This window comes from Sabethes cyaneus, chromosome 2 (genome assembly GCF_943734655.1).
Source record: "Sabethes cyaneus chromosome 2, idSabCyanKW18_F2, whole genome shotgun sequence".
In the NCBI taxonomy this organism is placed as follows: domain Eukaryota; kingdom Metazoa; phylum Arthropoda; class Insecta; order Diptera; family Culicidae; genus Sabethes; species Sabethes cyaneus.
In genome coordinates this window covers 23,016,500-23,039,389 of record NC_071354.1, presented here as the reverse complement: position 1 = coordinate 23,039,389, position 22,890 = coordinate 23,016,500, and the positions used below count along the sequence as shown (strand labels likewise).

Here is a 22,890-nt window from a genome sequence, read left to right as displayed (position 1 = left end):
AGGACGATTTCAAATTCAACTTTCTTCATCATATCAAAATGGAAATGTAGAACAGAGATTAATTTCTAAAAACATACTGCCCAATTTGGTCAACGCAAAAACTTTGAAGATTAAAATCAGAACTGTTGTTAAACTGGCGGCAGAGATAGTTCATTTTGACTAAAATTTGATTCATTTGACAATACCGTCTCAGTCGAGCAAAATTTGACAAAGTTGCATATGGAACACTTTTAGAACTAGTTATTATCTACAATTTCGCTGAAAATGGTGCTGTATCTTTGGAATTTACGGTGCTAGAATGCTGCTACCTCATTAGTAGTTCAGTGCTACTACTAAAATCCATACGAAAGACATTCGTAGCCTTGTTTTCTATTGCAAAAGTTGTTATTACGAGTAATTCGTATTTGGTACGAGAGCACATTCGTAGCACATTTTGTACCAGATCGCATTTGATGTACTGTTATTGTCTGGCATCATTATCGACGAGATCAGACTGCAAAGAATGTATAAAAGAGAAAATATATTTGTGCAATTGTGAACTGTTTCATATACTACAGTCGTCGTTGTTCAGTGGTCTGCGGCGTCGTCGACTGTTCGTACGGTAATATTACAAACTCACAAAATAGCGTGAATTTCGAAATTTATGTAGGTTTTCTCAGAAATTTTGGAATTTACGCGGCTTTTTACGCAAATTTCGAAATTCTCGCGGAACGTATCCTTTGCGTAAAAATCGACTTAAATGTACTTCTTACTTCTCACTAATAACTATGAACTTTTCGTTACTTACTTTTTAGCACTCACTTTTCATCAATCGCTTTACATCACTCACTTTTCATCAATCACTTTTCATTACTCCTTTTACATCGCTCACTTTTTTTATCACTCACTGTTCATAACTTCCTTGCACTCACTTTCCTTCAAACACTTTTCATCACTCGCTTGTCACCACTCACTTTTTATCACTCACTTTTCATCATTCTTTTTTCATTATTTGCTTTTGATCACCCACTTTTCATTAATCGAATGCTCATAACTCACTTTTCTTCATTTGCTTTTCATTAGTCCTGTTCATCAGTCACTTTTCATCAATTACTTTTCATTTCTCACTTATCAATACTCACTTTTCATCAATTACTTTTCATAAACCTCTTACATGCCAATTTTCCAAAACCCCTTACATGCCCAAAAACCCCTTACATGCAAATTTTCACGCGGATCGGTTTAGTAGTTTTCGATTCTATAAGGAACATACAGACAGACAGACAAAAATTGGTGTTTCATTTGTATGGCAGCCCCGCCTCTTAGGGGGGGCAAGGGTCTCTAACCATCATAATAACCTTCCCCGGCCACAAAAACCCCCACATGCAAATTTTCACGCCGATTGGTTCAGTAGTTTTCGATTCTATAAGAAACATACGGGTAGACAGACAGAAATCCATTTTTATAGGTATAGACTAGCTGACCCGACAAACTTCGTATTTTACTTTCACTTTCGTATCTTCGTGCAACGTAAGAACTATTGAACTAATAATGTGATGTATATACTGGACACTATCACTTGTTGTTCTTACAAAATAAAATAAGCATAACTTCGTATTGCCACAAATTAATCTGTGTTGTACATAAATCGTGAATCTCGGATGACCTTTGTCACAATCTCGAGTTTTGCAAGTTTCTGGGGAGTTCATGGGTGTTATACTAAAACAAAAAATTTTCCTCACAGAAAGCAGAAAACAACTTCCCCGTCGCTCAGCCTGATAAAATAAAGCGGACAGCATTTAAATATTCGCCATCATTACAAACCATTTCGCCGAATACCATTTTGCGGAACACCAATTCTCGGTTGACCATAACGCGGAATATAGAGTTTCGCAGAATATCATTTAGCGAAAAACCTTACGCGGGATGTGCCATTTCACGGAAAATCTTTTCGTAGAAAGTACCATTTCGCAGGGGTGACCCAACTGAAGGAAAGTAATAGAGGTCAGTAGTTCTAGGAAAATAAATAAACCTAGATAGAGGTGATCTCTACGGAGGGCTGCTGCCCGCAGTGGCCGGCGCTTCCGACGGCCGTCTCGCGCTAAATTATCTAATGTAACTATTGATAGTTTTTGGTGGTCTTGTTATTGATTAATGTTTTATGAAAGAGTCTAAAATTTCTCTAGTTCGATTAGTTTTTGAGTTACACAAATTTTCTGTTTTATTTGTATGAGAGTCCTTATCCCCCTACCACAGGGATGAGGGGTTTCAAACCATCATTAAAAAAATTCCAGCCTCCAAAACCCCCCACATGCCAAATTTTATTCCATTTGCTTGATTAGTTCTCGAGTTATGCGGCAATTTGTATTTCATGTGCATGGAAGCCCCCTCCCTCTTAAAAGGGAGAAGGGTCATTATTCCCCTCCCAAAGAGGGGAGGGGTCTCAATTCACCATAGAAAAAAAATCGCCTACAAAAACACCCACATGCTAAATTTGGTTCCATTTACTTGATTTGTACTCGAGTTATAAGGAAATTTTTATTTCATTTGTATGGGAGCCCCCCTCCTAAGAAGGTAAGGGGTCTCAGTTCATCATAGAAAAAATTCATGCCTCCAAAAACACCCACATGCTAAATTTGGTTCAATTTGCTTAATTAGTTCTCGAGTAATGAGGAAATTTACATTTCATTTGTATAGGAGCCCCCTCCTAAAGTGGGGAGAGGTTTCAATTCACCATAGAAAAAATTCTTGTCTCCAAAAACACCCACACGTCAAATTTTGTTCCATTTGTTTGATTAGTTCTCGAGTTAAGAGAAAATTTGTATTGCATTTGTGTAGGAGCCCCATACCCCCCCTCTTGAAGAGGGGAGGGGTCATAACTCGTCTCCTAAAGAGGGAGGGGTCTCAATTCACCATAGAAAAAAATTGCCTCCAAAAACACTCACATGCCAAATTTGATTCCATTTGCTCGATTAGTTGTCTAGTTATGCAGAAATTTATGTTTCATTTGTATGGCAGCCCCCCCCCCCCTCCTCTAAGTGGGGGAGGGGTCTCTTACTATCATAACAATCTTCCCCGGCCCCAAAAACCCCTTACATGCAAATTTCACGCCGATCGGTTCAGTAGTTTTCGATTCTATAAGGAGCATACGGACAGACAGACAGAAATCCATTTTTATTGGTATAGATTTCGCGATTTTGCTGAAGTCACTTCTTCACTTTTCTATCTGTCTCAGGTGACGTTGTAGATTTTTGATGGTCACCTCCATGACGTATTGCTATATTTCTTTTTCTACCAGTAGATAACCGGAGTGGCTCCTGCCGTATCAAGAATTCCTCTCCAATGTACTCGATCCTGAGCTACTCGTTGTCAATTCGTGGAGCGTCTCGGCACACGTAAGTCGGCTTCAATCTGGTCGAGCCATCCAGCACGCTGGGCCCCTCTATTCCTACGCCAGACCAAAAAAGGGAGTCTGCGAGGATTGGGTTACAAATCAATGCGTCAAAAACGAAATATCAGGATTGGTAGATGCGTTAAAAAACTGTGGAAGATGACACGCGAGAGCCGCGAAAGAATTCTGCAAACTAACATTGAAAACCCAACGTGGTCAAGACTTCATCAAGAGGATCATTCCAAAATAGACGTTGAAAACCCAGAGAGCCAAGGCTATCAAATTTCCAAAATAGACATTAAAAACCGTGCTCAAACAAACAGCAAACAGAATTTAGAAGTAAAGCATACACTGAGCACATAATTTAGTATTTTTTTAAATAATCGTAAAACTTTATTTGTAGCCGATAAAAATAATTTGAATCTACGAAATTGTTCAGATTTTCATCCCATCTAAAAATATTGGGCAATTGTCCAGCATAAATTGAACATGTGTGGCAAAAAAATCGAAACATATTGATTGATATGGAAAGGTAGTGGAAAAAACGGCAGATGCGATTGCCAATGTCACTGTGTAGAAAATGAGGGGAGGCAATGTGCGAAAAGTTTGTTCGTTTATAAGAAAAGAAGAAGAATAACTTTTCCTGTATTTTTTCCTTAAAGTTTAATAAAAAACCTGCAAAATATATTTTACACACTTTTTTACTTTTTTTCCTCATACAGGGTGGCAACTGAATACGAAAAACCAAATTCCCTGATTTTTCCAGGTTTTTCCCGGTGTTTAATCAAATTCTAGATTTCATATTGCGATGTAATTTTAACTGAAAATGTGTTTCGATCATTGATATTTGAATTGTTTATCAATCTACGAGGTGTTGAGAAAAATTTCCCTACCTACTCTATTTCCCTAGGCGAATTCTTCAATCACTTTCTCTTATTCTGCCGACCAGCAAATTACTCTCCTACCGTGAGTTCCTCATCTGTCCTTTTTCCCGCGCAAGTTTATTCGCAAACTCAGGCGCAAGCGGAGTTTTAGTGCCCATTACGGCTAGCTCTCGAACCCGCCGTGGTGCTTTTCCTGCCAGCCACGCGGAAATGTTCGTATGTTTAATTTTCGTTCTTCGAGCCATAAGCCATGCAAAAATGCAGTTTGAGCTAATTTTTAATTTCGCTTGCCTTGTAGAATAATGCTCTTTGCAAAACACTGAGCTAATTATCGATAACCCAATCTATCGCTTGTGTGCCGTACTTCTTTATCTATTTCTAAGTGTTCTTGACTACTCAATGAATCGATCATTGGGGTTGTTTGAAAAATTCCCTGATTCTTTTAAGAATTCCCTGATTATTCCAGGTTTTTCCAGGTAATTTCAAATTGCCTGACAATTCCAGGTTTTCCAGGTTTCCAGGTTTTCCAGGTCCAGTTGCCACCCTGTCATAGAGAAATTAGAAATTTTGTGCGGCCATATTCCAAATGGAAGACTTTATTACGTTCGAATGCTATCGTTAAAATGTTTTTGCGTTCACTTTTGGAAAAATGCTTTAACACGCTTGTACACATTACTCAGAATCCTTAGAACTGTTGTTTAGCACATTTATATACCTAGAAAGGCTGCGAAAATGGTCGGTAGTTGGTTACACTTCGAGTGTCAGACTCTGCAGGTATGACAATTTCTCAGTACAACTATTTAAGTTCCTAGTACTGCAAATATAGGTAGTAAACACTAATAATAGTTTCAGTTTAACTGAACTTTCATCAATGACCAATTTTAACTAAAATCCTTCATTTGTTACTTGAAATATCGTTGGTTTGCAAGTGACGAACCTGTTGTCGTTAAGTTCACAATAAAAGTAAATGACCATGCGTCTCCTTTTTACTCATTTATGGAGGCGCTTGACGTTTCCAGCAAAATAAAACCTTTCGGCGCTGTACATTCTAAATGACTTTTTCTTCGAAGAGGCCATACTCGAACTGATACGTTTAACTCCTCAGTTTAGATAATATTACTTGTAGGTACTTATTTGCTTAATACGAAAGAATAAATAAAATTCCCGATTCCATAAAATAATTCCATCCCGACAGAAACTAAAACAAATAAATTATGGTCCAATAAGTTTGTTTGAACCGTTTTCAGCACCATAATGCATGCCACGGCATGCCGCTCCACTTAAAAATTGAGTTTACCAGGCATTAGGGAGATATGGTACGTTGTTCAGCAGTTCGGTGCGGTTGGAGCTCTCGTTCTAAAACCAGTACCAAACCAGAACGAATTCCTCTGACTGCGATAAAAACTTGGAACACATGGGTGGTTCCTTGTAATGTAGTGACCACCCACCGACAACAGCCACCCAAACTAGCATTTACAGCAGCCAGGTCATATCATGCATTGAGAGCAACGCATTTCAGCTGATGTTTCGCCTATTGTCTGACAGTATAATGTGTGTATTAATGTCACTCTAGGCTGCGTGCAGCAGGGCATGGGTTGAGAACGAGCTGAGAGTGATTCTTGACGTTGAGTTTTGCTCCATTTCCGACCACCGACGGACTGGAGAGGCTCTCCAGTAGAGTTTGTATGTTTGTGTTGGTGATTGGGTTAGGATAAATATGAAAATAGAGCATGAGAAGCATACCACGAGATAACAAAAGGATGCAAGTCCTTCTCATTGAACTAGCTACTGCTAACCTACTTTCGAGTACACTTCGGAAGGCTGAGAGCCTAGAGTTGTTGTGATTGCATCAGTGAGCGTATGCAAGGATAAGGATATGTTGATAAAGCAAGGGGCAAAACGTTGTTGAAAGTCGGTCACGCGAAACGCAAGTACTTTTCATAGCGAAAGGTTTTTTTTTCTGAAATGAACATTTTACGATTATGATTTCCTTGAACGTTGCAAATAAACAATCTGTAAGAAATACTATAAACAACCTGTAATTTTATATGACACCATTTTTGGCACCACTTGATATCGTTATATTCAAGAATGCATATTGCACCAACACTCGCTCAGCTGCAGCATAGAATCCACAGGGAAAACACCAAATTTTCTAGGAAGAGCTAATCTCGGCAACGGTTGGTTCTCTTGATTTCGTAATTTTCTCACTTGACCGTCGTCGAGGACGCAAAGGTGCATTGCCCCCGGACTGGTTGGGTTGTTACGCAAGCGATCCCTTTTGCTGCCCTTTTTGTTTTTGCATCTTGTGCCGTGAAAAATCGTCCTGATGCAATTGACGTCATCGAAAAAGTGTACGTATTGTTGTGACGCTTGTGCCACTGCTGTCGGGCGTGCACGTTCAGCGCGATGATACTCTATACCTGGTGCGTGACGGCAGCTGGGCAGGTCCTCGTCATCAGATAGATCGATTGAATGTGACCCTGTTTGGCGAGATGTCTTAGCGAGCTTGCCGGGCTAGGATGCAAAAAAAAGCTGATTGTTAAGAAGCCAACAATCAATAAAAAAGGGAAAGAACTGATTATTCGTGATAACACCAAAATTTTCTCTAAGCAGAAATTATTACTTTTTGGTGGTATTCAAGCATATTGATGCCACTAAGAGTATTCAAAACTCTTATTCTGTACATTTTTTTATAACTGTAAATTATGTCAACTGCAGGCATTCGGAAAACTCGGGGCAGATTGCGAAAAACCTTTCCAAATTTTTTTAAATAGCTACCTAAATTAAGTATTACATCATAAACATTTTTCTTGTCGATGTGCGGCGATTTTAATTTAAGTACATAGTTTCTGCTCTATTTTGATGTAGATAGTTTATATCAGCAATTAATAAATTGAACGTCGATTTCGATTCTACATCTCCTACGTATGATAGTACTATTTTTGGTTACAATTCTTTCCAATGTTGGCAACAGCAACGAATGATGCTAATACTCTGCTCTTAAAAACATCAAGTTTATAGTGTGCGAAGCTAGCAGAAAAGTTAGTCGATTTTGGAATAAAAGCTATTCAGACACCGAAGACATTTTTCTCACTTTAAGAATATATTTTTTGCCAAGAGAGGAACTATGATTAGGAAATGATTAAAGCAAACTGCAACCGTGAGAAAACGTTAAAAATACGTGTCTAAATATTTCTCTTGTTTTCATTATAAAAATGGTTTCCCACGAGGAAATAACCTACATCACACGCAGGAGCTTTTTACTGAGGAATAAGCAGAATGTACTCAAATCATAAAAACTGAAGGTTATTGTGGGGATATTTTCAGTATTGGATTACTGATGGGTGGTGTGTCGCAAGATTCAAGCTTGGAATACTCTATATTCGTGTTAGAGAAGAACTCGAGCGACTGTAACATTTTCATGGCATGGAAATTCTCAAAAACTCAAAGTATTTCGCAAAAATGGAACCGCAGATTGAAGACCAAATTAGAACTAAATTAGACCAAATTAGAGGAAATTAGAGAAGCCACATATAAAGTACTTTTTCAAGCCATTTTTCATCGACTGTTGCCACCGGCCAATAGATTCGTGGGAAGTATTAAGGGCGACTTTATGGTAGGTCAGTCTACAACAAACCAAATCTTTACCTTAGTACGGCAGATCCTCCACGGGCACCGTGAATTTCGAGTATCACCTATTTATCGACTTCAAAGCCGCATATGATACTGTAAACCTGTAAACTTATAGCTTTGGCAAATTATGAATGAAATGCAGATGATGCACGAGAACGGTTTTCCGGCCAAATTGATGCTATTGATCAAAGCTACTCCGGAATGAGTGTTTCGAGGGTACTTTTGGGGTGACCATAAAATCAGGACATTTTTTACCCAAACATGCGGATGAAAATTTAGATTTAGCCAAATTGATTAATCTTACCTCCCTCTCCTACTACTACATTGAGAAAAAATGTCATATAATTTCTATATGTCCCTCACATAGATTTTTGCAATGTGCTTAAGGCGGAACCGAAAGTGGCTAACGTTATTGTGTTAGTGCGACAAACACTGTACTGTACATCTCATGTGTTCGTTAAAAACCTAAACGATTATTTGAATATTGCATTAGTATTGGTAATATATGTCAAATAGCGGAGCTTGCAAACATAAACAGCTGATCCGCAGCCAACCGCACTGACTACAAACATCCCAAAAAAGGATTTGTTTTCTTTATCAAGGCATTCCGATTCAATCAAAATTAACAGCAGCAACTGAATAATGCGTAGGATCACTAGGATGTTTAATTAATCCGCTTGCATCGGATTGCGTTTTTGATTCCTGCGTTTGCGTTTTGTTTGTTTATTTCACTCTAAGCTCATCGATGCGGCGAAAGTTGAAAGCTCTTTAAAAGCTCATTGATGTGACGAAAGTTTGATACTGTGTTGCTGCTTTTTCGGAAATCGCTAGTTCAACTAAATATGTGCGTAACCAAATATCTATTAACTAATTCCAAATTATACATTGGTCGCTTTTATGAACACGTAATGATCGATATGTTCAGTTAAATTCATTTTCCATTAGCAATTATGTTTTGCTGAGCGTTTATTGATACATAGCAGATCGATAAATTGAATTACAAGTTTTAGGACATTATAACAGCGCTGGAAGCACTGATTACGTGGCGAAAGCGTGCTCTGTCAATACAGATGCATTTTTAAGGCGCAAAACAATACATGCTTCGAATGGTAGCCATTTATCCAGCCATCTTTGAGCCACTTTCGGTTTCCCCTTAATAAATGAAATATATCTGCCAACACATAGGCTGTATGCGTATAGTTTTCATTTGTACTTCTGAATCAATTTGGTTTATATGCTCATATGGAATTTTTCTGGAAATATTTTGAGTGTACAGAAAGTACAAGTACTTGTTACAATGCTAGACAAATATGATGATCGTGATCGTGAAAAGTCGCCAAGTAATCTGGCAAGGTCCAGAAAATCATAACAAAGGAGACAAGGAACGAATATGGCATAGCGTACGGACCCGAGGTTGGCCGTGTTGCATCAAGAACTTTTCTCCATTGTACTCGTCCTAGGTTACTCAACGCTAATTCGTTGAGGATCTTGGCATTCGCAAGTTATCGCACTGGTTAAGTTATCGAGTAAGTAGGGCCTGGTATCGGTGGTACATCTACAACTTGGTACAAGGCTGGACCACCGTAGCCTTCGATTTTCAGCAGGTGTACGATACTCCGTTTTTAGATCGGCGTAGATTCGGATCGGCGTTTTTAGATCGCCGTCCCAAGGTTTCAAGTAATGAAGTCAAGAACGTCTGCTAGGAGTTGGATACTTTTGTTGAAGATCATTCCTCTTGTTTTGATGCTCGCATACACGTTACACCTTCAATAGTGATGTTAAATAGCATACGGGACTGTCCAACGAGCGTTTCGGTAGAACTCGAGAGTGCTCAGAAACACGCGCATAGAACATCACTCGCTTCAGGGTTGCCACGATCAGCCGTGCTAGTTTGTCCGGATAACCGCCATAGCTCTTGGTGCTCAATTATATCGTATGCTGCTTTGAAGCGTACAAGCGATGACTACCGTAGGTTAAATGCTAGTCTTTACAAATATGTGCTGAGAGTTCAAACTGATCTGCGCCGAAATCCAAAAAAGTTTTGCACTTTTGTAAACTTTAAATGTAAATTCCGCTCGATTATTACGGATGTGTACTACGATGAAGTGGAATCCTGCTCGGCGACTAGTTCATGCGAGCTATTTGCAAAATTTTTCTCCACGGTATTTGCTTCTGAAGTTTCTCCTGAAGAGGATGTTATGCGTGCCATAGAAAGCGTTCCTGCCGATTTAATCGATCTCGTTATGTTTGAAATTACTAACGATATGATAATAACTGCTGTGACAAAGTTGAAGAGTTCGTATTCTGCTGGTCCAGATGGGATTCCGGCTGTTCTTTTGTGCCGTTGCATGGAAATTCTGGCTGCGCCACTTTGCTGCATTTTCAACGAATCGTTATCTCAAGGAAAATTCCCTGATGATGACTACCGTGGGATTACCAGTTTATCAGCTGCATCTAAGTTGTTCGAAACCATTGTGAGCACTGCTATGCTAAGTAGCACGAGGCATTACATTTCCTCTGATCAGCATGGATTTGTCCCTGGTCGCTCCGTGACAACCGTGTAACTCCTCGATTTTACATAAAACTGCATTCGGGATATTGAACAAAAAGCGCAAGTTGATGTAATTTATACAGACCTGAAAGCTGAATTCGACCGAATTGATCATCACATCCTGCTTAAAAAGTTTTACGTTTGGGAGCTTCACAGCGGTTTGTTTCGTGACTAAAATCATTCTTGTGTTATAGAGTTCTGCAAGTTAAACTTGGATCGGTTTTATCACCTACATTTACAAACAAATCTGGTGTACCGCAGGGTAGCACGCTTGACCCTCTCCTTTTTATTATTTTCTGCAATGACGCAGCAATTGTCATAGGAAATAGTTGCCGACTAGTTTACGCCGATGACCTAAAGATCTATCTGACGATTCGTTGCATCGTGGATTGTAATTGTCTTCAGTTTTTATTAGATAATTTTGTGACGTGGTGTAAACTAAATTCGCTAATAGTAAGCATTGCTAAGTGCCAGGGGATTACATTTCACCGAATTCAATTACCTATTATTTTTGAGTATAGTATTGATGGGCAAGCGTTTAAAAGAGTCGACTACGTTAACGATCTTGGTGTTATCCTGGACTGTAAGCTGACGCTTGATAGGTACCGAACGGAAATTGTTTCTAAAGCGAGCAAGCAACTTGGGTTAATCGCAAAAATAGACCGGGATTTCAAAGATTCTCATTGTTTGAAAGCTTTGTACTTCTCCCTTGTACATCCTCTACTTGAAAACGCATGCGTGGTTTGGACTCCACACCAGCTTCCATGGAACTTGCGCATCGAGCGTGTGCAGAGGAGAGAAGATTTCTACGTCTAGCATTAAGGGACTTACCCTGGCGAGATCCAAATAACCTCCACCTTATCCGGATCGCTGCCGTCTGCTTGGACTGGATACCCCTGAACGGCGTCGCAAACCTCAACAGGTATTACTCGTGGCCAAAGTGCTGAATGGCGACATTGACTCGCCGACGCTCCTGTCCATGATGAACTTCCGTGCATCGCAACGTGTATTAAGACCATCTTCCACGCTAGTAAACGATTTTCACCTTACAAACTTCGGCTTTTTCGAACCCGTAGCGTTCAGTGTGAGGTATTCACTAGTATTAAGCATCTGTTCGAGTTCGGTGAACCTTCGCACTTGTTTAAAAGTAAAATTACTAGGTCCAGATCATTTTGATCGTTATACTGGTTCATTAAGACAAATTTTATCAGATGATATAAAATAAATAAAGAAATAAAGAAGTCCACGCAAATATGATACATAGAAATATGTCGGGAGTACAGACATATCGAATAGAATGGTCTGAGTAGGAAAATTTGATCCGTAGTAGCACGTGCTTCCGTAAAGCCCACCTGATACATGGCACCAGGAACTAGAGAGGTCCAATGGTGGCTCGACCAGGTTGAAGCCGACTTGCGTGTGTCGAGACGCTCAACGAATTGGCGACGATTATTTTAGGACCAAGTATAATGGATAGGAATTCTTCATACAGCATGCGCCATCCTGGCTCTATGCTGTTAGTAGTAAAGAAGTATCAATATGGAATAGAATCAATGGAAATAGTAAGAGCTAAGGCACGTAGCACTCTCAAGACCTACAATGCCCTAAACTTAGCAAAGAGAATTGCGTGGAGGGTCAAGCACGTAAGCTTCATGATGAAGTTTTGAGCACAAAGAAAATGTAGGTACATCATTATGGATGACTAAACATATGTTAAGTTGGATTACGAAACGCTTCTAGGGACACAGTGCTACGGCATCATCAACCAAAGAACGAATGTCCTAAACTCGATGAGAATGTGGTAAAAAAGTGCTGGTTACTTGCTTATCCTAGTGGGATGGCCTTTAGGATTTCATCTACATTACACTGTTCCGCCAACAAATTCGGTCCATGGCTGTCCGTCTCCAATTTCTCGATTGTACCACACTGTTCAGGACTTGCTCCACTTGGTCTAGCCATCAAGCACGCTGCGTTTAGTACCAATCGCATTCGAGGTTGTCAGATATTCTCACAACATGTCCCGCCCATTGTACCCTTCCAGTTTGACGACTTTCTGGATACTGGGTTCGCCAAAGAGCTGCACCAGCTCGTGGTTCATCCTTCTCTTCCATACACCGTTCTCACATACACCGCTAAGGTTAGTTCTAAGCACACGACGTTCAAAAACGACCGGTGCTTTCAAGTGTCCGTGGAGGACTACCGGTCTAATTAGCGTGTTGTAAATGGTGCTCGATCGTGCTTGGTTCCTTTTGCTAACAGTTGCTTGGTTTTAGACGTATACACAACTAATCGAACCTTCAGGACTTCACGTTTCAGTTTGATATACTGCTCAGCAACCGTCCACGTCTTCAGTGAAACAGATAAATTAGCTAGATTTATTGAAAGTCGTACCCCGCCTGTTAAAAACCACACGATTCATAACACCTTCTAGCGCCATGTTTAACAGGGGAGACAGGAAATACCATCGCCTTGTCGTAGTCCCCTGTGTGTTTCAACGGGCTTGTTAACGCACCCGATATCCTCACACAGCACTGTACGCCATCCGTCGTGGCCTTAATCAGTTTTGTCAGCTTCCCGGAAAAGCCGTTTTAGTCCATAATTTTTCATAGCTCCTCACGGTCGACAGTATCGTAGGCGGCCTTGGAATGTATTAATATGTGGTGCGTAGGGACTTGGTATTCGGGACACTTTTGGATGATCTGCCGCACCACAAAGATGTGGTCCGTTGTCAATAGTAATGGTTTGATAAGCTAATGTTGTATAAAATCATCAACTTGAATGCCGAAAGCACACGTATTGGCCCGAGTTGGTGTCATGCCATTAGGCGCGTTCCATTTTGGAACGGGATTCTAAAAACGACCTTGAGTTTGAGAAAAAGGCGATGAATCCACCAAATTGGGTAGAAATGGGTACTTACTTGCTTGTGTGTCCATGTCCACCGGTTCTGCAGAACAGAGGGATGAAATCAGAGATCCCCACTGCCGACTTTTAGCTGTCGCCAGAACAGGTTTTAGCCTGGATGGTGTTGGCTGAGCTGCTTCGCCATAATCCGCTGGGTCTGCCTCTTCTACACTGTCCTTGCGGATTCCAGTCGAGTGCTTATCTGCAGATCAGGATCGCTCCTTACCTCGAGGTGTGTCCGATCCACTTTCATCTACGTTCTCGAGTTTCTGTTGCCGTTCTGTGGCCGAAATGGGTCCCAGAAAGTAAAACCACCGAAGAACAATGGTGGGGCCGACGATCTCGAGCAATTCATAAAGGACTGGAGGAGACAAAAGCATCGATGAAACACCAGTCAAACATTAAAAAACAAGTGCGTGTCTTAGCCAAATCTACTAAAAATTAACCACAGGTGGGCACCGCTAATCAGCTAACCGCTAACATTTTAGCTAGCGAGTAGCACGTTCGCTAAGTTTTAAATGTGCTAGCGCTTCTATTACATTCCGATAAACATAAGTACTACTAAATAAACTACCAGCCACTAATTTTTGAAAATAATTTTTGGAAATAGTTCAACTAGCCATGAATGAACTATATTTGCTCGCGTCGCGAACAGCAGCGAGCAATTTTATCGATTTGTAAGAAACCGCATACTTATTTTTGTTATTATTTTCAAAAATTAGCGGCTAGTAGTTTATTTAGTGGCACTTTAACTTATCGGAAGCTAATGAAAACGCTAAAAGATTTGAAACCTAGCGAACGCACTACTCGCTGGCTAAAAGGTTAGCGGTTAGATGATTAGCGGTGCCCACCTCTGAAATTAACTGACTAATAGTTTTATTGGATTCTGGCATAACTAAGCAACAAAATTTGTTTTATCTAAACTCCTGCAACGGCAGACGAGTGCGTGCGGCAAAGTAACAATTGCTGTAACGCCAATATAGTGACAACTATATTGGCCGTTTCAGGACGGAAAATTATCCCAAATTAAGCTCCAAATCGATCAAAACCCTTTCTAAAGGCCAGAGATGGTCAAAAAAAAAAAAAAATCATGCCAAATTAAGCTCAGAATCGATCTAAACATGTGTAACGTGGGCCTACTTCAAGAACTAACGGAGGGACTACCGCCAGTTATAAGGTTGAGCTGGGCCATTCACCGGCACCAAGTGAAGGATTGGCTGAAAAAATTGGAAAGATTGTAAATTATTTTCGAACGTGTTTGGGGAGAAATTCTTTTTTCTACTATAAACGCTATCTTCACAGATACGCGGAGGCCACTCTTTTGACGTCACTGCGGCATTCGATTTTCTCCCGATCCAGGCTTCCTGAATGTAGATAATCGTTTTACGAACACTTTCATTACGCTAGTGACAGTTAGTTTGGCCACTTCCAATTATTTATAATTCGATTGGTTCGGATTTTAGCGAAGCGCGAGTGAAATCTGTAATGCGTTACTTCTCTCTCGAATAGACCAACCTCGTGTTTTTCTCTTGACCTTTATGAGGTCAGGTATTAAATTTTTATAATGGTAATTTTTACAATCGATGGAGGAGACGGTAGAATAAAGGAATGAAACAAAGGTGTTTTCAGTGTCCAAACAGACTGTAACAAGACGTGAACTGGAAAGAGCGGAAAATTAAGTAACGGCAAGTTATTGAAGCAACGCTTAATTAAGGATGTGTACTGGGTCCGGGAGGTGCCCCGTGGATCGCACATATTGGTGAACCTTTGAATCACAGCGGACAGGATAAATAGATAATCCGCATGGATTACGTCATGGCCCACTCTGTTTGGCATACTATAAATAGTTTTGTTTAATTACTTTGTGCTACTCTCCGCCAACAGGACTTAAGTAGCGTTGAGAGACTATCTTTGGTGTGCTTCTCTTCCGATTATCATAATCGGCGACATAAATTTTTCTCTCAAATAATGCACTCTCATTATGATTATAAATACTCGTATGGCATTGTATTCTGTGAACGCACAATTATACCTGGATTGGCTGTGGTGACATCATACATAATACGTCATGGAAAACTGCGCTGAACATATGGCTGTGTCGCTACTAGTGCGACTGATGATAGCCGGCTATGAGATGACTGGTCAGTGGAATCGGATGTATCTGCGGGGGCATTGACATCGAACTGGAGCTGGTCGGTGACAGCTGTGCCACTGGTACCGGCGGAACCGGCTGGTGTGAGTTAGTAGTAAAGGTGGGATGTACCGTTGACATGTGCTTTTTGAGAGAATTTTTCTGACCAAAGCTTTGCAGACAAACATCACAGTTGTACATTTTGACACCTTTGCGGGAAGAAACGAAATTATGTTAAGATTGCAGTGTGGAAAGTTGTTCAACAGAACATACCCGTATGGGTGCTTTCGTGTTCCATCAGGAAGCGTTTCCTGATGAAAGATTTCTCACAAAATGAACATTTGTATGGCTTGATTCCTGAAAAAAGTGAACTTGGAAATGACATTGTTACAGTTTAACATGATTTTGTACAAACCAGTATGACTCATCTCGTGTCTCATTCGATTAGTAAAATCAGTAAACGCTTTCTCACAATATCGACAAGGGAAGGGTTTCTCCCCACTGTGAATCCGCATGTGATATCGTAAATGAAGTTTTGCTTTGAAAAGCTTTGAGCATACCTGCATTACAATAGAATTACATATTTTTAACAAACATTAACGAGTTATTAGGCACTTACTTCGCACTTAAACTGAGGTTTTTCCACGTGATTAGACATGTGGGTCTTTAACCCACCCTTTTGACGGAAGGACATGCCACAAACGGTACACTGAAATAAGCCAAACATTAATTAATGCCTCTTAACATCAATTTCAACTCACCTGAAAAGGTTTTTCGTTGGTGTGAATAGACATGTGCGTCTTTAGATTTCCCTTCTGAGTGAAAGTTTTGTCGCAAAGTTCACATTTAAAAGGTTTCTCGTTCTGATGCGTAAGTTCGTGCTCGTTCAATCGTCCGCCACTGTTGAACTGCAGCCCACAGAGCGCACATTGGTACTTGTGCAACCGATAAAGCCGTTGCTGATGATTGATTAGTCCAGTCTTGTCATGAAAGCGGCGGAAACAGACCTGACACTGTACCGGTTTGTCTAGATTCTCTTCCAGTTCCGCTTCCTGTTTGTTGATTTGATGGGCTTTGTGAGCATGGCCAATCAGCTCCGCTTCGGTGGGAAATGATAAACCACAGGACTGCGCGCAGCAAATCCAGCCGAGTTCCTGTTGAACAATTTCCTTGATAGGCGCCACAAAAGCCGAAGAATTGATTCGCCGTGGATGCTTTAATGCGTGGGACCGTCGCCTGGTTGCCTCGGAAAAACGATTCTTGCATTTGTTACACTCCCAAATGATTTCTAGCTGTCGCACGCGTTCCTTGTGATAGTTGACCCGTCGTTTTGATTTGTACTTTCGCAGACATCCATCGCAGAGCACCTTTCCATTTTCCTGTATTTTAGTGGTGTCTCTCTTCGGAGTGTGGGTCTTCCGACGGTGTCCTTCCAGCTCCTCGGGTGTATCAAATATCAGCAGGCAACCACAACAAATGTGCTTTCTTTTATCAACCGTTATCTCGGTGTACAACTCGCGTTCGTATTCATTCAAAGAAAAATCCTCGCCCTTTTTGGACCTTCGTTTATTAAGCAATGGTCTATCATCCGTATTTACCGGTTTTGGCTTTGGTCGTCTACCTCGCCTCTTTTTCAATACTGAATCGTTTGTTACATGCTGGGCTTCGACGTCCTCATCGCTTCCTTTCCATTCGCTCTCGCTCTCACTGTCGTCGCTTTTGCTATCATCGCCACTAGAATCAGTGGATACTTCGCTTTCGCTAGCATTTCCGGCATCGCGAGTCTCGTCGCCGGAGTACATCTCCTCTTGTTCAGAGGCTAGATATTCGGAAAGGATTTCCTCTCCCGGTTCGATTTTCACCTCCGCAAACTGAAAAGCATCAGGATCATGCTTTGCCTGATCTGGTTCGCCGTTATCTAAATTTATCGTTTGATCGACCTCAGTTTTGCAAAGCATACGCAACTGACGATCGCAGCTGCGTGCCTTTTTTATGAAATTATCCAACAGTTTCAGGGTTTCCGTGCATTTATAGCACACATGCATTGGGAGACCGTCGTTTTCACGAATCTGTAACAGATGGATGAATAGATTTAATTAGAGTGCGATTTTTGCAAATATAATCTACAGATCATTCATGTTTCAGTTATCTTCAATTAGGGGGGCCGAACTGAATACAAAATAGTTGGTTAAAAACAGAAATTTTTATTTTCCAATGCTGATGCTGAATTTTTCAAATCGATAAAGCTTTAAGATACACATACGAAGCTTGAAGCAAACGACGTGAAATAGGACCAACTTTTTTGCATTAATAATGTAACTATCCTGATGGAAAACAATCATTTTTACCATTTTTACAGTGCAAATTTGTGAATGAATCAACATTACTATATTTACGTGCAAAACGGGCTAGGAAAAAAACATAAAAAACCAATAAGAAAGGATCTCTAACCCGAAAGCGATTTGACGAAGCTTATTAGATTTTTCAATGTCTTTTGTTGACACTAATCAAAAGCACAGAACTAGAATGCAAATACCGAAATGTTTAATAAAAATTCTATCTCGCGACAAAGCCAGCAATAAGCCCGTTAGAATATCCTTAGAAGAAAAAGCACTCCCAAACCTGTATAAAGGTGTACTCCATGATGATGTTTGCGATGAAAGAATCCTCCAGCTTAGAATAGACCGGGATGAGCTGGACGCAATCATCCGACATGCAGGTTCGGCATCTGTCCATCGCTTCCCGGTCCCGTGGTGGTTCTTCTTTGAGGCAAACTACTTTTCGTATTAAATCTCGTTCTTTAAAATGCTGTTTTTTCACAAAAAATATTTTTCACTGTGGTCTACGACTTTGTATACACAAATTTTTATGAATGAGACGAAGATGAATGAGTGAAAAACGGTTTTGACAGTTGCTTTCGCATTAGTGGTTCGGTTTCCTTTGCTTTCTTTTCGTTATTTTCACGCTAGTGTAATCAGTGCTGATCATAACAAAAATGACGATACCAGACCAGAATCACTAAAAATGATGACAGGGATGGTCAGTTTGCAAATATGAAAACAAAATATCAAGGAGAAAAATGAGGTCAGTTGAAAACAAGCATTTCGATAAATCCCAAGCTAAAATTTTGATCACGTTAACATAGAACGGACAAATATAGTTGAAAGAAACGACTTTTATACATTATTTAAAGTTCAATATCTCGCACGTTTCTATTAGATTTTGCTGATGGAGTCCAAAATACGTTGGCTTAACCCATATGATGCTCGAAAACCATACGGTTACCATCACGATGAACTGGCGAAAGGGACTTCCCAAATACACGCTTACGCTTATGTCACGTTTACGCTGACAGTTCGGTGTACAGAAACAATCCCTTCTGGATTCTCTCTCTCAGGTTGTAATCACTGGCTAATGGATTGGGATTGTATAGGTATGAAAAGCTTTATTGTTGGTTCTATTGTTATTTGTGCATGAGCGTTGCATACGAAAAGTCCGATAAACAATTCTAGATAGAATTAACAAAAGGGCGAATGTCGCAAGCGTAAACAAAACGAGTGAGAGTTATTTTTTGCTGGACCAGCATAGGAAAAACAACCCTCACTCGGTTTGTTTACGCTTGCGACATTCGCCCTTTTGTTAATTCTATCTTCAATTAAACTTTAAACATTTTCCTTATATGCCTTTTTTTGCTTTTAGCTCTATAGTTTTCATGCCGTCAAATAGTTGATACTGTAAACCAGGCTGAACGTTACTGACTGTTTTCATATGATTTCATTCATAATGACATTTTGTGAGTTGATGAAGTGCGATTTTAGTTTATTTTGTTTGTAGGCAAAACAAATTCGAAAGAAAGTGGGTTTCGATGGAATTCTTCGTTTATAATAATGAATGTTTGCCGTACTTGTTTAGATGAATCAGATTCCGAGTTGGTTCCAGTGTTTTCCAAGCTCGAAGGTGAATTTATCGCTAATATTATTGTGAATTGCAGCTCGATTTCGGTACGTATGGGTCAGGTTTTGTGGTCTATCAATTTGCTTCATTTCTTTCGCTGAGTTTCACCAATTTCACTCGGTTTAGAAACTGATTTTTTTATAAATAAACTTCAAAACATGCAAAGGGTATATTAAGTTTTGACAGTGAAATATTCCTCAAGAGTCCAAGACATCGAGTCAGGACGAATATTTGCTTTAGTTCTAATAAGGACACTTATTTGTTTCTCTCAACCAGATCGTCGAAGACGATGGATTGCCTGCGTTTGTGTGTTCAGCATGCTTGGCGTGTATCAAACAGATTCTCGAGTTTGCCAAAAAAGCCCGCGAATCGGACCTGAAGCTTCGGAACGTCGTCAAACCAGATCCGTTGGTCGCGGAACATAAAGAACCCGCTGGAGAAGCTGTCTGGTTTGACGTTTTGGTTACCAACATCAAAACTGAGTCTGAAAATGAAGCTGACAATTGTAAACCCAGCAATGAGGAAGAGAGTAACCCAAGCAATGGAGAGGATTTTGATAACGATAATGATAGTGATTGGAAAGATAGTGATGGGAACGGTTCGAACGGTGGTGGATTGGCGAAAAGGAGTGTCAGAGGAAAAGGCAAAACTGTTAAATCGACAAGGGAGACAAATCAAGAACGGAGACAAGTTTGTGATAAAGATGTCAACGATGACGATGAAGATGTGGTGGATGATGTTTTAGATGCAAAAGAAAGAGAGGTGCTGGAACTCGTCACCATCGAACCCGGGAGACACATTTGCTGTCTTTGCAGTTACGATTTTGAATCTCGCGAAAAGCTAGAAGACCATGGAAAGAAGAATCACGTAAAAAAGAGAAGAATCAGTAGAACTCATAAGCCATTCTTTTGCGCGGTTTGTTACAAAAGATATTGTACGCGAGAAGCGCTTCAGGTTCATCTGAATCTAGCGGCTGAACTGATAAATCGAAACATTTACCGTTGTAAACTTTGCCCGGCAAGGTTTTGGTCTTCGAAACGTAGAAGGCAGCATGCCCACAACCATCCGAAGTACTCTTTGATAGATGGTACGGATCGGGACGTCGAAAAGAAAGTTGAGGCAACGAAACGACGTTCGGTTTCGGTTAACGATGATGACAGTGATGAAAATAACTCAGACGAAGATGAACTTTCACTGGCGAACGTGATACGAAAAGTCAACAAACGAAAACATGACAGAACTCGTAGATCATCACGTACCGTGCAGGAAACATCCGGACAGAAGTCGCGATATCGACAAATAGAGAAACAAGTTGTTGATGAAGACGATAATGATGATGATGAGGACATGATTGATGAGGTGCTGGATGAAAAAGAACAAGAAATGATGGAGTTGATCTCAGTAGATTCCGCAAGATACATTTGCTGCCTGTGTAGTTATGATTTCCAAACTCGTGACGAGCTGGAGGCCCACGGAAAAAAGAACCACGAGAAAAAGAAGAGAGTTAGCAGAGCTAATAAGCAATTTTTCTGTAAGGTTTGCTATAAACGTTATTGTTCACAGGAGGCTTTGGAAGCCCATCAAAATCTAGCATCAGGGTTAATAAATCGAAAAATATACAGCTGCAAGTTCTGTTCGGCACGATTTTGGTCTTCGAAACGTAGACGTCACCATGCGCACAACCATCCAAAATACTCCTTAATGGATGAACCGGAAGAAGAAAAAAAGAAACGACGACCAACCTGCTGCAACAAGGGTTGTTATGATGAGTTTGAAACTGAAGAAGAGCTCATTGAGCATGGTAGAAAACTGCATGCGTTGAAGAAACGTACCGTTATCGATCCTGCCCTTCCGTACGAGTGTCCCGTGTGCTTCAAATGCTTTGAAACAAAGAAATCTCTAACAAGGCACCGACTGCGTAGTGTACGACCGGACACGGCCCAGTGCAGCATTTGCGGCAAGGAGTTTAAGTTCAGGAAATCGCTCGAACATCACGAACGACAGCATCGCAACGAGCGACCGTTTCCTTGTGAGCAGTGTGGCAAACGGTTCGGTTCTAAGCAGCAGCTTAAGTGGCATTATCTGGTGCACAAAGAGGACAAACCGTTCGTATGTACCGTGTGCGGTTGGAGTTTTAAACGGGAGGGTAATCTGCAGTTTCACATGCTCACCCATTCGGATGCTTTGCCCTTCAAGTGTGATGTCTGCCAGAAGTCATTCAAGGTGAGTAAGAGACTCATTTTATTTTATGTTGGCTTAAATTTTAGTTAATTTTTTTTTTTCAGGGTAAATATCATTTGCAGTATCATATGCGTACACACACAGGACACAAGCCTTGGCACTGTCGCTACTGCGAAAAATCCTTCGCAGACCATGCCAATCGAGCAAGGCATGAAATCTCACACACTGGTAATCAACCTCCTACTCTAGTAATTTATCTTGTCCTCTTTCAACATTTATTTCGATTTCTATTGCAGGTATCAAACCCTACAAATGTACTTACTGCGAGAAGAGTTTCATTCGTAGGCGGTGTCAAATTGAGCACGAAAGCACTCACACTGGTGAGCGTCAACTAAATTTTGCGTATTTTCTTTTTTGCATAAGCCAAATCTCTTAACAGGAATCAAACCGTACCGCTGTGAGCTATGTAACCGTACCTTCAGCCAAAAGCCTGCCCTGAAGCGACACCTGGAGATGCATCCACTTGCATTGGAAAACCAAATTTCTCTCGCCCAACCGTCGCCGATGCCGGCAGATGCGCCCGCGGTTCGATCGCCTGCGCCACTACCACCGGTACAAAGTCAATATTCACACATTGCAACAACGACGACGGAACTGATGGCACCTCCTCGTGATTACGGCATTCAATAGGTGTTAGCAAGGTAAATTATTATCGAGCAGTATTCGTATGAGCGTTGCTTTTATTGCCGGATTAAAAATCTCTGAACAAGATATCGAATGTATGGAAGAATAGGGGACACTGTAGTGATAAATTTCACTGTCACACGCCTTTGCTTCGATGTTCTAAGAATCGAGAAGAAAGAATGAGAGGTTCATTTTATGTTTTACGGGATGTTATGTTTATCGGGATCTTCACTTAACTTTATACAAAAGGAGTAGGTGCAATGAGTGCCAGCCGGGTGGAATTTTTTAGCTAATAGCAAAACAATCAGCGGTCCTAAATTGCTTCCTTGAGGTACACCGCACATATTGCAAAAAGGGCTGGAATAAATCTTATCCGATCTTCACCGCGTCTTACCTTGGTAATTATCAATGTTATGCTTATCGCTCTTTTTATCCATTGGAAACATCGCGGTTTCTTTTTTTCACAATGAAGCAAGATGTATTATTTTATATTATATCTTTCTATAATATTTGAGATATTGTACAGCCATCTCGTCCACTATGTTCGCTGGAGAACACCAGCTTGGTTCGCTGTCAACAGTATTTTTGGGTCCTCTTC

General features: G+C 40.6%; 2 protein-coding genes across 2 annotated transcripts; one reads left to right on the top strand and one right to left on the bottom strand.

Annotated features, from left to right (window-relative positions):
* Nucleotides 1–15,367: 15,367 nt before the first annotated feature.
* LOC128737473 (zinc finger protein 182-like) lies at nucleotides 15,368–18,209 on the bottom strand. The gene is made up of 6 exons (XM_053832114.1): nucleotides 18,096–18,209; nucleotides 16,235–17,542; nucleotides 16,093–16,182; nucleotides 15,889–16,033; nucleotides 15,747–15,830; nucleotides 15,368–15,682 (listed from the first exon to the last, which is right to left on the bottom strand). The coding sequence occupies exons 1-6, from the start codon at nucleotides 18,207–18,209 to the stop codon at nucleotides 15,447–15,449; spliced, it is 1,977 nt and encodes a 658-aa protein (XP_053688089.1). The 3' UTR covers nucleotides 15,368–15,446.
* Nucleotides 18,210–19,345: 1,136 nt separating this feature from the next.
* On the top strand, nucleotides 19,346–22,322 carry LOC128737063 (zinc finger protein 271-like). Its single transcript, XM_053831614.1, has 5 exons — nucleotides 19,346–19,474; nucleotides 19,704–21,650; nucleotides 21,713–21,836; nucleotides 21,905–21,988; nucleotides 22,048–22,322. Exons 1-5 carry the CDS (start codon nucleotides 19,361–19,363, stop codon nucleotides 22,296–22,298), a joined length of 2,520 nt encoding a protein of 839 aa, XP_053687589.1. The 5' UTR covers nucleotides 19,346–19,360; the 3' UTR covers nucleotides 22,299–22,322.
* Nucleotides 22,323–22,890: the final 568 nt, after the last annotated feature.

What these genes read in the sequence shown, in the direction of transcription:
- LOC128737473 (XM_053832114.1), bottom strand. Translation starts at nt 18,209, where the DNA reads ATGGACAGATGCCGAACCTGCATGTCGGATGATTGCGTCCAGCTCATC. An exon ending in AACCTCAGTTTAAGTGCGAA is followed by an intron (nt 16,034 to 16,092) that starts GTAAGTGCCTAA and finishes ATTGTAATGCAG; the next exon opens with GTATGCTCAAAGCTTTTCAA. An exon ending in ACACGAAAGCACCCATACGG is followed by an intron (nt 15,683 to 15,746) that starts GTATGTTCTGTT and finishes CTTCCCGCAAAG; the next exon opens with GTGTCAAAATGTACAACTGT.
- LOC128737063 (XM_053831614.1), top strand. Translation starts at nt 19,361, where the DNA reads ATGAATGTTTGCCGTACTTGTTTAGATGAATCAGATTCCGAGTTGGTT. An exon ending in TGAATTGCAGCTCGATTTCG is followed by an intron (nt 19,475 to 19,703) that starts GTACGTATGGGT and finishes TCTCTCAACCAG; the next exon opens with ATCGTCGAAGACGATGGATT. An exon ending in GCACGAAAGCACTCACACTG is followed by an intron (nt 21,989 to 22,047) that starts GTGAGCGTCAAC and finishes ATCTCTTAACAG; the next exon opens with GAATCAAACCGTACCGCTGT.